General features: G+C 56.4%; 3 protein-coding genes across 4 annotated transcripts; 1 reads left to right on the forward strand and 2 right to left on the reverse strand.

Moving 5' to 3' along the window:
- Positions 1-613: 613 nt before the first annotated feature.
- On the reverse strand, positions 614-8,331 carry TBCB (tubulin folding cofactor B). Its single transcript, XM_026448754.2, has 4 exons — positions 7,664-8,331; positions 7,153-7,296; positions 1,993-2,089; positions 614-1,284 (listed from the first exon to the last, which is right to left on the reverse strand). The coding sequence occupies exons 1-4, from the start codon at positions 7,775-7,777 to the stop codon at positions 881-883; spliced, it is 759 nt and encodes a 252-aa protein (XP_026304539.1). The 5' UTR covers positions 7,778-8,331; the 3' UTR covers positions 614-880.
- POLR2I (RNA polymerase II subunit I) lies at positions 7,972-9,592 on the forward strand. 2 transcript variants are annotated; one of them, XM_023198230.1, is made up of 6 exons: positions 7,972-8,510; positions 8,595-8,649; positions 8,890-8,963; positions 9,050-9,124; positions 9,233-9,284; positions 9,484-9,592. In XM_023198230.1, exons 1-6 carry the CDS (start codon positions 8,452-8,454, stop codon positions 9,544-9,546), a joined length of 378 nt encoding a protein of 125 aa, XP_023053998.1. In that variant the 5' UTR covers positions 7,972-8,451; the 3' UTR covers positions 9,547-9,592. The 2 variants fall into 2 exon arrangements, with proteins under 2 accessions (XP_023053998.1, XP_023053997.1); XM_023198229.2 differs by having other exon boundaries at positions 8,347-8,510; positions 8,791-8,963; positions 9,484-9,587.
- OVOL3 (ovo like zinc finger 3) lies at positions 9,590-13,853 on the reverse strand. The gene is made up of 5 exons (XM_023198228.2): positions 13,777-13,853; positions 12,199-12,366; positions 12,060-12,124; positions 10,336-10,540; positions 9,590-9,848 (listed from the first exon to the last, which is right to left on the reverse strand). The coding sequence occupies exons 2-5, from the start codon at positions 12,290-12,292 to the stop codon at positions 9,640-9,642; spliced, it is 573 nt and encodes a 190-aa protein (XP_023053996.1). The 5' UTR covers positions 12,293-12,366; positions 13,777-13,853; the 3' UTR covers positions 9,590-9,639.
- Between the last annotated feature and the right edge of the window lie 235 nt (positions 13,854-14,088).

The following is a 14,088-nucleotide window of genomic DNA, read 5'->3' on the forward strand; positions in this document are numbered from 1 at the left end:
GCCCAGGCTGGAGTGCAGTGGCCGGATCTCAGCTCACTGCAAGCTTCGCCTCCTGGGTTCACGCTATTCTCCTGCCTCAGCCTCTGGAGTAGCTGGGACTACAGGCGCCCGCCACCTCGCCCGGCTAGTTTTTTTTTTTTTTGTATTTTTTAGTAGAGACGGGGTTTCACCATGTTAGCCAGGATGGTCTCGATCTCCTGACCTCGTGATCCGCCCGTCTCGGCCTCCCAAAGTGCTGGGATTACAGGCTTGAGCCACCGCGCCCGGCCCTCCTAGGCTGGTCTTAAATTCCTGGGTTCAAGTGATCCTCCTGTCTCAGCCTCCCAAAGTGCTGGAATTACAGGTGTGAGCCACTGCGCCCAGCCTTTGTTTTGAGACTGGGTCTTTCTCTGCTGCCCAGGCTGGGGTGCAATGACACAATCATAGCTCACTGTAACCTCCAACTCCCGGGCTCAAGCAAGCCTCCCACCTTGTTCTCCCAAAGTGCTGAGATTACAGGCATGAGCCATCATGGCTGGCCTGTTCTTTTTTAAAAAATCCACATTGCTCTCCACTGTGACACCACCCTGCCCATGCCCCTGACTTCACTTCTCCCCTCTCCTCCCCCCCCCCCTCCCCTGGCGAACCTCCTGCGCTCTGCTCACCTGCACCGACTACTCCTGGTAGGAACTCTTCCTTCCTTTTCACCTGGCTGCTGCCCCCTTTCCTTCAGATGCTCCCAGGTGCTTCCTCTGGGCTCACACAGCCCCCTGTGTTAGTTCCCCTCACTCCTGCCCTGGTCACGCCGCCCGTTTCCCCACTGCGACTGGCACTGTGCTCCACGCTTCCAAGCGCACAGTCTGCGTGGCTCTGGCCTCTGCTGCCTCCCTCGCTGGACAGATCACTCCGCCTGTGCCTCCCACTTCCCTCCACAAACACTCCGGGCGGTCAGTGTCCGCCGATGGTTCCACCACCTCCAGGGACTGAGATCATTTCGAACCCCCCGCACCCCGCGCACCGCGGCAGAGCGTGAGGTCTCCGAGGCTCCACTGTGTGCACAACGTCTCCTCCCAGCCTTGGAGCCCGGGACCCCGGGGCCCGCGGGCCACGCACCTACATACATGACGGTGCCCCGGCGCGGGGAGTGCCCCGCCGCCCGCACCTCACAGCGGCTGCCCACGGGGATGGAGCTGGCCTGGGCCTTCTCCTCGGCCAGGCGCTGGGCGGCCTCGGCCTCCTGCTGAGCCCGCTCCTCCTCGTTGTAGCGGCCGAGCTTGCTGCGCTTCAGGAAGGAGCGGACCGTGTCTGTGGGCGGAGGGGGCTGGAGTCAGTTAGGGTGTCGGCCGGGCCTAACATGATGGCGCTCCACCCACGAAGGGCCCATGTTCATAGAGGAACTCTCTCTTCCAGGTGACAAAGGGCTGTCACCCAAGCCCCAGGTCTCCCACCACAGCCTTAGCCTCTCCCAGGACTCCTAGGGCCTCGCCACAATCAGAAACGGAAGGGGTGACGCCTGCACCCCTCACCACAGGACCCATGGTCTCTCACCCCTTCGACACACATCTGCCTTCATCATCCGCCTTCCTCCGGCTCTGAGGCCCCGTCTCCCCCACACTCTGATCCCTCCCAGGTGCCCTCACTGACCGCCACCCTGGCCACTCACATTCCACCTGTGCTGCCCTCCACACCCCATCCGACCTCTCCATGCCCCCATCTGACCCTGACTGCTGCCCCCAACACCTAGCCCCCACACCTACCCCTCAACTCCCTCCACTTTCCCAGCCCTCCCCCCACCACGTCTGACACCCACCCGACACCTCCCGGCTCCCATTCCCACCCCAGACCCCCGCCTGTCCCCACTCCCAGCCTCACCCCTATATCCTCCCAAGCTCTGGATCCTCACTGCCCACACCACTGGCCTCCCTGCAGTGGCCCTGTCTACCCCGCCCGCCCCCACGCCTGCACATACTCCCTCTGGCCCCCACGCACCCCTAGGCGCCCACCTGCCCATACCTTGCCTCTGGTCGTAGGCTTCCTGTGAGATCGTGTACTTCTCCACCCGGGACACGTCCTCATACTCACCAAGGCGGGCACCGCTGTGGTCAATGACCTGTGTGAGAGGAGGGGCTCCGTGGGGATCAGGGTCTGGCCAGGGAAGCCTGGGTGCTGGGTACAGGGACTTCAGTGTCTCCCATCTGGGAAAAACGCATCTCCCTTCCTCACCTGTGTGGCGGCCTTATCTCCTCTCCTGAGCTGGGCGGAAAGGAGAAGTAGCTACGTACACTGGCCGCCTCCCCTTCCTCACCCCCATCCAAGCTCCCGGAGACGCCTCTGTACCCAGAAGTCCCCCACTTGCTGGCATCAACATCACCAAGGGCCCCAAATTCACGGAGTCCAACCAGCAGAGCTCAGGCCTTGCCCACAGCCCTGTGCCTGGCGCATCTCCTGCTGGGCCTCTGGGACTCTCCTATGCTGGCCCCAACCACAGGCCCCAGAGCATCTCATCTTGTTCTGCCCCTAGTATTCATTCACTCATTGGGTTCTGAGCTCCCAGGGGCCCAGCTGGGCCTCACGCTGGGGACTCAGTGCAAACACAGACACACTCTGCCCTCAGGCTGTGCTCATTGTGCAGCGAGAAGGCCAACCACAAAGGAACAGGTACCTATGAAACACCGGAGGATGGCTATGGAGAAAAATACAACAGAGAAGAGGCTTAAGGAGCATGGGAGAGCAGGCTTCCCAAAAGAGGGGATGTTTGAGCCAAGGCCAGAAGGATGAGCAAGAATGGCAGGTGCAGACGGCCACAGGTAGAAATGTCCTTCACGCTCTGGAGTGGATGGCGTGGGTGGTATGGAGCAAGCCAGAGGGAGAGTGGAAGACACAAGGGACTGCTGTAGACTTTGGGTTTTGATTTGTTTTTTTTGACGGAGTCTCTGTTTTGTTTTTTTGACGGAGTCTCGCTCTGTCGCCCAGGCTGGAGTGTGGTGGTGTGATCTCAGCTCACTGCAACCTCTGCCTCCCCCTAAGTTCAAGTGATTCTCCTGCCTCAGCCTCCCGGGCAGCTGGAATTACAGGCATGCACCACCACGCCTGGCTAATTTTTGTATTTTTAAGTAGAGACAAGGTTTTGCCATGTTGGCCAGGCTGGTCTTAAACTCCTGACCTCAAGTGATCTTCCCACCTCTGCTTCCCAATGTGCTGGGGGGAATTACAGGCATGAGTCACCGACCTGGCCTAGATTTTGGTTTTTATCTGGAGCGAGCTGCCGCCAGGGCACGGCTCTGAGCTAAGAGGGCCCTGGCCTGACTCAGGTGGTCCCAGGCTCCCTCTGGCTGAGATGGGGAGCAGGGAGGCCAGGGAAGTTGCCCGGATGGCGAGGTTGGGGGAAGGATGGAGGCTGGACCAGGGTCAGGGAAGTTTTTGTAGATGGAGCCGACAGGATTTGATGAGAGAATGGATGTGGGGGTGAGGGAGAGAGCGGGCCCAAGGAACACCCTGAGGCGTTTGGCCTAAGCCACTGGGCTAACATGGCAAAATAGGAACGGGCTTATTTCCAGATCAAGCATCACTGAGAATTTCTGCTATGTTGAGAATTTTCACAAATTTGAAGTTCTGTTATTTTTAAACAATGAATATGGGTGATATTTATAAAGAGAAAAAGAATTTTAGAAAACGTAAAAATTCCCCGGTGGCTCCGCCTCTGGAACACCTTCCTTGAGTGGCCTGGGAGGTGTGTGTGTGCCTGAACCACCTGGTATGAAACCTGCTCAAAGAAACCACTGTCTATGACATGCCTGTGAACACCCACACCCCTCAGCTTCAGCTGCCCAGGGCGGTCCAAAGGCTCAGTCCTGTGCACCCAGCAGAGGCCTGACCCACAGCTCCAGGCCTCGCCCCCTCATCTGGACTCTCACAGCAGCCCCTTCCTGGTCTCCCTACTCTTCCTGTCCTCCACCATCTGTTCTCCACACACAGCCAGAGGGGCACCTGAGCCACGTCAGGGTCCTCCCCAGCTTCCATGCTATTTGGCCACAGAAGTGGCCTGTCTTAATCCCCACCGTGCTCCCTCCCACCTTGGAGTGTTTGCTGTGCCCCATTCCCAGGGCACCCCTTCCCCATCTTCAGTTAACTCTTTTTTTTTTTTTTTTTTTTAAGATAGATCTCGCTCTATCATCCAAACTGGAGTGCAGTGGCGTGATCTCGGCTCACTGCAACTTCCAGCTCCTGGGTTCAAGTGATCCTCCTGCCTCAGCCTCCTGAGTAGCTAGGATTACAGGCATCTGCCACCACGCCCAGCTAATTTTTGTATTTTTAGTAGAGATGGGGTTTCATCCCCTGTGGGGAAAAGAAAGAGCGATCAGGCTGTTACTGTGTCTGTACAGAAAGTAGACATAAGAGACTCCATTTTGTTCTGTATTTGAGATGCTGTTAATCTGTGACCCCAACCCCAACCCTGTCCTTGCAAGAGACATGTGCTGTGGTGACTCAAGGTTTAACGGATTTTGGGCTGTGCAGGGTGTGCTTTGTTAAAATGCCTGAAGGCAGCTTGCTGGTTAAAAGTCATCACCGTTCTCTTAATCTCAAGTACCCAGGGACACATACACTGCGGAAGGTCGCAGGGACCTCTGCCTAGGAAAGCTAGGTATTGTCCAAGGTTTCTCCCCATGTGATAGTCTGAAATATGGCCTCGTGGGAAGGGAAAGACCTGATCGTCCCCCAGCCCGACACCCGTGAAGGGTCTGTGCCGAGGAGGACTAGTGTAAGAGGAAAGAAGGCCTCTTGGCGGTTGAGATAGAAAAAAGCATCTGTCTCCTGCCTGTCGCTGGGCAATGGAACATCTCAGTGTAAAACCCGATTGTATGTTCTATTTACTGTGAAAGGAGAAAACCACCTTAGGGCTGAAGGTGGGACGTGCTAGCGGCAATGCTGCTCTTTATGCACTAAAAAGGTTTATGGAGATATTTGCATATGCATATCAAGGCACAGCACTTTTCCTTAAACTTATGTCACAGAGATCTTTATTCATGTCTTACTGCTGACCTTCTCCCTACGATGATCCTATTATCCTGCCACTTCCCTTTTCTAAGATGGTAAAGATAATGAACAATAAATACTGAGGGAACTCAGAGACCAGTGCCGGCGTGGGTCCTCTGTATGCTGAGCTCCGGTCCCCTGGGCCGACTTTTTCTTTCTCTATACTTTGTCTCTGTGTCTCATTTCTTTTCTCAAGTCTCTCCTTCCACCTAATGAGAAATGCCCACAGGTGTGGAGGGGCAGGCCACCCCTTCAACCCTCTCTACTAAAGAGACGCGGTGCCTCACGCCTGTAATCCCAGCATTTCGGGAGGCCGATGCAGGTGGATCACCTGAGGAGTTCGAGACCAGCCTGACTAACACGGTGAACACGGTGAAACACCATCTCTAATAAAAATACAAAAATTAGCCGGTCGTAGTGGTGGGCACCTGTAATCCCAGCTACTCAGGAGGCTGAGGCAGGAGAATCGCTTGAACCAGGGAGGCGGCGGTTGCAGTGAGCCGAGATCACACTGCTGCACTCTAGCCTGGGAGACAAAGCAAGACTCCGTCTCAAAAAGAAATAAATAAATTCTATCCTGAAGCTAAGTTTTCTCTTCTGCAAAATGGGGATAATTACATTATCCTTGCGGTCTTACTTTATGGATTCAGTTCATCATTCAACAATGATTCACAGGGCTGGGCGAGGTGGCTCACGCCTGTAATCCCAGCACTTTGTGAGGCCAAGGTGGGCGGATCACTTGAGGTCCGGAGTTCAAGATCATCCTGGCCAATATGGTAAAACCCCGTCTCTACTTAAAATACAAAATTACAAAATTAGCCAGGTGTGGTGGTGCACGCAGATAATCCCAGCAGGGAGGCTGAGGCAGGAGAATAGCTTGAACCCAGGAGGCAGAGGTTGTAGTGAGCTGAGATCGCACCACTGGATTCCAGCCTGGGGAACAAGGGCCGGAAAGTCTGTCTCAAACAAAACAAAACAAAAAACGATTCACGGACTATCCTCCCTGTCCCAGGCACTGTTCCAAGTACTGGGGACACAGCAGTGAATTACAGTGATCAAAATTTCCGCCCTCAGGGCAATCGAATCCAGGGAGGCAAAGAGTAAATAAACCAGATGAGAGAAATCCAGAGTGTGTCAGAGAAGAATCATTGGTAAACACAAAAATCTAAAATAAAGCAAAGAAGGGGAAAAGAATGAGGTGAACATTAACACTGAGGCCAGTGAAGGCTTCGCTAGAATGGTGACACTTTAAGACAGGAAGGAAGGGTGAGGCACGCAGGCATATGACAAACGAACCATTCAAGTCGAGGATCCAGAGGCAGGCTCACCTGGGATGTGCAAAGAGCAATGTGGCTGCTACAGACTGAGTGCGGTGGGGAGGGAATAAGGACAGAAAGGGGCCGGGCTTGGTGGCTCACGCCTGTAATCCCAGCACTTTGGTAGGCCAAGGTGAGCTGATCACTCGAGGTCAGGAGTTCCAGACCAGCTTGGCCAACATGGCGGCGAAAACTCATCTCTACTAAAAATACAAAAATTAGCTGGGTGGGCGCCTGTAATCCCAGCTACTCGGGAGGCTGGGGCACGAGGATCGCTTGAACCCAGAAGGTGAAGGTTGCAGTGAGCCCGGATCGTGCCACTGCACTCCACTCCAGACTGGGCGACAGAGTGAGACACTGTCTCAAAAAAAAAAAAAAAAGGACAGAAAGGACATGGTGAGCAGATGCACAAAGAAGTCCTCTGTGTTCTGGCTTCTCCCAAGCTGTCCAGCCTGGTCGCTCACTGTGACCTACCTGACATTCTAGGCCTCTGTACCCCCTGCTCCCTCCTTTCCACCTATTTCTCTTAAGTCACCCTTTCCTCATCCCTCAGCTCAGACATCCCTTCCTCCAGGAAGCCCTCTCTGATTGTCCCAGGTGGTCAGGCACCTCTCCTGGGTGGCCCCAGCCCCCTGGGATTTCCTGATCCCAGCCCAAACCACTCTAGGCTGTCCCTGTCTAATGATGGGTTTGTCTCTCTGCACTGGAGGCTCCACGGGGGCAGGACCTATCTTGGGTATGACTGAAGGCAAAGTCCAGCAAGTGCCTGTTGAATAGCCAAATGAATGGTGGGGCGGGGAAGTGTCCCAGGTAGAGTCCTCACGTGGATGCGGCAGCCGTCATCTACAGGGTAGGAGCCCAGCAGCGCATCCTCTTGATCCAGCTTGCTGTAGAACTTGTCATCAACACCATACAGCTCCAGTTCCATGCAGGAAGCAGGGCTGCCCACCAGCAACTCCAGTTTACACTGCGAGGAGGAGGCAGGGTGAGGAGAAGGAGGCCAGGAGCCCCGCCCCTTGCATCAATGACCATCGCCACGTCCCTGTTCCTCCAAAAGACCCCCCAAGTCAGGACGCACGGGGCCGCACTCCGGCCCCTCGGCTCTTGCCCCTGCCCTCTGGACCGTTGGATTTTTCGCTGGACCCGCCCCTCATCTCTTCACTCTGGGTTCTCTCGGGACCCGCTCCGCCGCGACCAAGTTCCCAGACTCCGCAGCCTGGGATCACCTCCAGGGCCGCCCAGTCGCTCCCCGGTCCCTCCCCGCCTCCCCATTCGGGGAACCCCCCAATTTCTTCTTCGTCCCGCCCCTCCGGACCCCGCCCCTATGGCCACACCTTGAACTCAGCGATGGTGAGGCTGCGGCTATACCGCTTCTCTGAGCGGAAGGTGTTGAGGGAGCTGCTGATGAAAACGGTCACCGTGGGTGCCGACACCCCCGTCACCTCCATCTTGCCTCGCCCTGCTGGGACCTGCAGCGCTGTCGCTCCGTAGCCGCCACCGCCGCCACTGCTGGGCTGTCAGTCCCGCCTCCTGCTCCGGGCCTGACCAATCCGCGCTCTCCTGCCAGGAGCGTCCGCCAATCGCCGCCGTCCTTCCCCACCGCCAGAAAGAGGGCTCTCCTTATTCCTGGGCTAGCCCAGCCAATCCAGAGAGGCCTTCCATAGTTCACGGTTCTTCCAATAGCGACCGGGAAAGGACCAGAGCAAGCGGCGAAGACTGAAGCCGGGAGGTAGGACTGGCAAGAGCTCGCTCAGTGCGCGAAGGGCAACTCGCGCATGCGCGCTGGCCTTCAGCCAAGTCAAGCGCCATGGCTTCTTTCCTGGGTGCTCAGCGTTTTGCGGCTTACAGTGCGCATCGTTTTCCCGGCTCTGGCACCCAGATCCATACTATTCTGTAAACTAAGGCGGCGATGCCCAAAAATTGGAAGCAATCACTCTAGGATATCAAAAGATTGACGCAAGCCACGAAACCTCTGCGCGGAGAGAGCCACGCCCAAGGCCGCGGGGAGCCAGCACGTGTGCGCAGCTCCGCCCTCTTTTGGCGAAGCACCTAGGCCTGGCCTCTCCCGCGACCTGTAGCGCGACGGAGCAAGCGCAGAAGGCTGGGCGGGCTGCGCGTCGCCATGGAGCCCGACGGGACCTACGAGCCGGGCTTCGTGGGTATTCGCTTCTGTCAGGAATGGTGAGGCGGAGGGAGCGGGTGATGTTAGAAAGGGGGCGAGGAATGGCTCCAGGACTAACCCCTGGCACCTCCCCCTCCCCACAGTAACAACATGCTGTACCCCAAGGAAGACAAGGAGAACCGCATTCTGCTCTACGCGGTGAGCGCTTGGGTCTTCCCCGTCCGGTCCACCTGTTCCCAGCGTGGCCCCGCCCTGCCCCCGCCTCTGTGACTGGACTCCCTGTTCGTCCCCCGCTGCACCCCAAGTGATCCTGACTCTCTTGCCCATCCCCAAAGACAGTCCTGTCGTCATACCCTCCGGGATCACCCTGCCCTCTCCTCCCAGTCTTATCTGGAATCCCGCCATGATCCCCTTACCCCCACACTCGCCCTCTGGCAGTGCCGGAACTGTGATTACCAGCAGGAGGCCGACAACAGCTGCATCTATGTCAACAAAATCACGCACGAAGTGGAGTGAGTGGCGGGCCCTGAGCTGGGGGCGGGGGTGTTGGCTCTGGAGGCTGGGGGAAGAGTAATTTTGCACCCCCGCGTGCCTGCAGCGAACTGACCCAGATTATCGCCGACGTGTCCCAGGACCCCACGTTGCCGCGGACCGAGGACCACCCGTGCCAAAAGTGAGCGCTCAGCTGGTACTGGGGAGGTAAAGTGAGGCTCGTCCTCACTGGGCTAAGGGAGGAGGGAAGGGTGTCAAGCTTCCAGTGACCGAGCCCCCACCCCTTCAGGTGCGGCCACAAGGAGGCTGTGTTCTTCCAGTCACACAGTGCCCGGGCCGAGGTAAGTGGCAGGAGGGCTTCTTAAGTATCTGGGGCTTGTTTGGTCGTTCCCGGGGGCGGGGATATCAATATGGGTGACCCAGCGCTTCTTGGAACTCTGGGCCAGACCCTTACGTATTGGTGAAGTTCTCTTGCCTGTTCTTTTGGGGTGAGGCGCTGCTGGGTCCAAACCCTTCCTAACCATGCATCATTTCTGCCAGGACGCCATGCGCCTGTACTACGTGTGCACAGCCCCACACTGTGGCCACCGCTGGACCGAGTGACCTCCCCTCTCCCCCGAGTGTAATAAACACCAGATTCCATGCGTGAGTTTCCTGTGTTTATTTGCCTCGTGGGGAGGACGCTGGCACACCGTATCAGGCTGCGCGGTGCAGGACGCGGTGCTGTGCGTAGGTGTCGGGCCGGGAGCTGGTGAAGCCGCAGTCCTCGCACACATGCAGCTTCTCGCGTCGCTCGCGGTAAGCGTAGCTGGCCGGCTGCCCGTGCACCTTAGCAAGGTGAGCTTCCAGGGAGCAGCGCTGCGTAAACGCTTTCCCGCAAGCACTACAGCGGAAGGGCCGGATCCCTGCACAGATGGGCGCAGAGGGGAGGGCTGGACAGAGAGGGCAATGGGCTCTGGACTAAAGCGCCCCTACCCAGCTTTCCAGCCTTGAGCATTTGCGGCCCCTATTCCAAGCTCTTCAGACTCTTCCACCCATGACGCACCATCTGCTACCCTCACCCCGTGCAGACATGGGCCAGACACCTTCGTCCCCACCCTCCCTCACCAGGATGCTCTGTCCCCTGGGGGATGGAGAGGGAGGCCTTCCCTTGTCCTTCGATCTGGAGCCTGAATCGTATAACTGGCATCCGTCTGCACTCTGCATCCCTTGACAGGCCCCTATTTTCGTGCCACCTTACACCCACCCACTGAGGTCCGGGAGACATCATGTCTCGATTCCCCATACCCCACATACACAAACCCCCGACTCTCCACAGCCCAGCACCTCTCTCCATTTCCTTCCATCCCTACCTGGGCCCAGCAACTTTTCCCTGTCCCTGCCACTGCTCACCAGTGTGAGTCCTCATGTGGCGCTTGAGATCGAAGGCGTCATGAAAGCCCTTGCCACAACAGCGACACAGGTGGCGGCGCACGGGGCTGTGGCACTTGAGGTGCCTTGTCAGCATGCGCTGCAGAGGGAAGGCCTTAGGGCAGAGCGGGCAGCCCAGTGTCCCTGGGCCCCTGGGAGCAGAGGTCAGGTTGTCCTGTGTGGGCTGCTGGAGGGATGCAAGAGTTACTAGCCCCTCTGGCTGGACCCCACCCACCCTTTGTTACTCTGCAGATGAGTATTTACAGAGTGCCCGGAGCCACCACAGAGGATTAGGAAGGCAGGGGGGAGACAGTGATTAGAGTGTGTACCTGTCACTCTCCAGGGCCTTCCCTCACTATCCCATGGCCCTTACTTTCTCTATGCCAATCCCATCTTCTGCCAATCCCATCTTCTGATGTGACATACACTTTTTTTTTTTTTTTTTTTTTTTAAAGACAGTCTTGCTGTGTCTCCCAGGCTGGAGTGCAGTGGTACGATCTCAGCTCACTGCAACCTCTGCCTCCCGGGTTCAAGCGATTCTGGTGCCTCAGCCTCCCCATGATTACACGATTATAGGCATGCACCACCATGCCCAGTTAATTTTTGTATCTTTTGTGGAGTTGGGGTTTCACCATATTGACCAGGCTGGTCTCAAATTCCTGACCTCAAGCAATCCACCTGCCTTGGCCTCGCAAAGTGCTGGAATTATAGGCATGAGCCACTATGCCCGGTCTACTTTTCTGATTTTACTGTTTTTTTTGTTTGTTTTTGACATGGAGTCTTGGTCTTGGTCTGTTTCCCAGGCTGGAGTGCAGTGGTGCAGTCTCGGCTCACTGCAACCTCTGCTTCCTAGGTTCAATTGATTCTCCTGCCTCAGCCTTCTGAGCAGCTGGGATTACAGGCCCGTGCCACCATGCCTGGCTTTTTTTTTTTTTCTTTAGACAGAATCTCGCTCTGTCACCCAGGCTGGAGTGCAGTGGCGTAATCTCAGTTCACTGCAACCGCTGCCTCCCAGGTTCAAGCGATTCTCCTGCCTCAGCCTCCCAAGTAGCTGGGATTACAGGGACGTGCCACCATGTCTGGCTAATTTTTGTAATTTTAGTAGAGATGAGGTTTCAACCTGTTGTCCAGGCTGGTCTCGAACTCATGACCTCAAGTGATCCACCCGCTTTGGCCTCCCAAAGTGCCGGAATTACAGGCTGGCTAATTTTATTGTCTATACCTGCAGCCCCGACCAGAATATAAGCTCCTTAAAATTGTGGATTTTTGTCTTATTCCCGCTGAATATAACGGCCCATCCCTAGAACAGTGCCTGGCTTTCATGAACATATTACATTCCAGCTGGTGCTTTCCTTCCTCCAATGCATGCACAGCTGAAATAGCCCTTATCTCCCATCACACTCCTGTTGTCCCATGTTCTGACATAAAGCGGATCATCCACATGTGGGATTGAATCTTGTTCTGCCCCGCTGGACAGAGAGATCCCTGTGGCTGCCGGCCCTGGTGCCTGGGGTGGGACCTAACGGTAGAGAGCTCACTACTAGGAAAGGAGAGGCATTCCCAACAGAGAGAAGTAGGGGCAGACAGGTCCGGAGGCTGGAGGGCGTGTGCAGATGGGCCTGGGGAGCAAGGGACTGTCAGCTTCATTAAGTCTGAGAGCAGGCAGGAGCGAAACAGCTGATTTTGCCGGCCAGCTGCACACTCACCGCTGTCCATGGATCCCTGACACTGGACGACTGTTGTGCCGGTGGCCTCCCCAGGCTGCTGCAGTCTGAGGAGAGAAGCCAGATGGTGACGCTTTGCATCTCTCCTATCCCTTACCTCCAGGCATGGTGAGGGGCCCACCTGGGATATAGGCATCTCCCCGGAGCTGGTCAGGCAGGTGGCTCCAGTTGGGAGGCTGTGGACGACGACTCCTGACCAGGAAGGCGCGGGGCATGCCCTCCAGAAGGCTCTCCGCACACAGGGGCTGCCTCCACCTGCTGTCAGACCTCAGCCCCAGGATGACTATCCCTGGTGGGAAAGGAGGGGAAGCCTCTGAGGAACCTCATTCTCTTCATGCAAATTTCCTGACTGTCCCTGGGAGTGGACTAAGCTGGCTCGGGTTACCACTGCCCAGGGACCTGCTCATCTTCTCCCAGGTTTTGGAGGTGGACAAGCACGTCCAGCTTCCAGGGGTGGACAAGCACTAGTACCACCAAGCAGGGCCAGGCAAGGGGAGATGGGCCTGGGGAGCTTTTGGGCATAGGAAGAGGGAACAAGGCTCCAGGGGGGCTGAGTGTCTCCCAGGGGTTGAGGGTCTGTTTGCCAGGCAAATCAGTCACCAGGGACGTCCAGCAGCCTGCCTGGTTATTCAAATCACAGCAGCTGTCTGAGGACACTGAAGGGCCCCCCTGCTGTGATTGCCCTGCTCTGTAGGGTGCAGGGAGGACAGCAGATCTGGATAAGTCAGGGCAAAATGAGGATCCAGGCTGTGCATTCTCAGGCAGGATGCCCCACCTCTCTGATCTTCAGATTCCCAGGGCTAACATTCAGCCAGAAGCACTGTTCAGGTGTAGCAGGCACTAAAATACTAATTTGTTAATAATCTAGTCCCTAGTGACTGCCTGGGACAACACTCTCCCTCCATCCCATAGTCTGGAAAGTAAAAGGGGGTCTCTTTTTTTTTTTTTTTTTTTTTTTGAGATGGAGTTTCACTCGTCACCCAGGCTGGAGTGTAGTGTGGCACCATCTTGGCTCACTGGAACCTCCACCTCCCGGGTTCAAACAATTCTCCTGCCTCAGCCTTCCAAGTAACTGGGACTACAGGCATGCACCACCATGCCCGGCTAATTTTTGTATTTTTGGTAGAGACAGAGTTTCACCATGTTGGCCAGGCGGGTCTTGAACTCCTGACCTCAAGTGATCCGCCTGCCTCAGCCTCCCAAAGGGCTGGGATTACAGGCATGAGCTGCCACACCTGGCCAACTCAACAATTTTCTAAGCTCCAGACCTAGCTTATTGAAAATGATCACATGGGCCGGGCGCGGTGGCTCAAGCCTGTAATCCCAGCACTTTGGGAGGCCGAGACGGGCGGATCACGAGGTCAGGAGATCGAGACCATCCTGGCTAACATGGTGAAACCCCGTCTCTACTAAAAATACAAAAAAACTAGCTGGGCGAGGTGGCTGGTGCCTGTAGTCCCAGCTACTCGGGAGGCTGAGGCAGGAGAATGGCGTAAACCCGGGAGGCGGAGCTTGCAGTGAGCTGAGATCCGGCCACCGCACTCCAGCCCGGGCGACAGAGCAACACTCCGTCTCAAAAAAAAAAGAAAATGATCACATAAGTCCATGAAGGAGGCACGCCAGTGTCAGCCCAGAATGACCAAGACAGTGAGAGGCAAGTGAGGCAGGGACCCAGCCACGATGGGGAAAAGAGGGGTACCTGGGGACCCGGACAGGCTCCTGATCCAGTCTGCCGGAGCAGGGGTGGCTTCCTAGATAAGCCCTGAAAGGTTTCAGATGAAAGGGGAGGGTGTTCTAGTCAGAGGGGGACATCTGTACAAAGCTTGCTGGTGAGCGTGTTTCTTCATTTCTTCCCATTGCCCAAGAGTTGGTTGTGCCAATTCATTTGGGGAAGCCAGGGCGGCAGTGCTGAGGGTCTGCTGGCCACTCATTGCCACTTGCTCTCTGGAGGACCCAGAGCAAGTCACTTCTTACTGGGCCTTGGTTTCTTCATCTGGAAAATGAGACTAAG

Source organism: Piliocolobus tephrosceles, chromosome 21, assembly GCF_002776525.5.
Source record: "Piliocolobus tephrosceles isolate RC106 chromosome 21, ASM277652v3, whole genome shotgun sequence".
NCBI lineage: Eukaryota > Metazoa > Chordata > Mammalia > Primates > Cercopithecidae > Piliocolobus > Piliocolobus tephrosceles.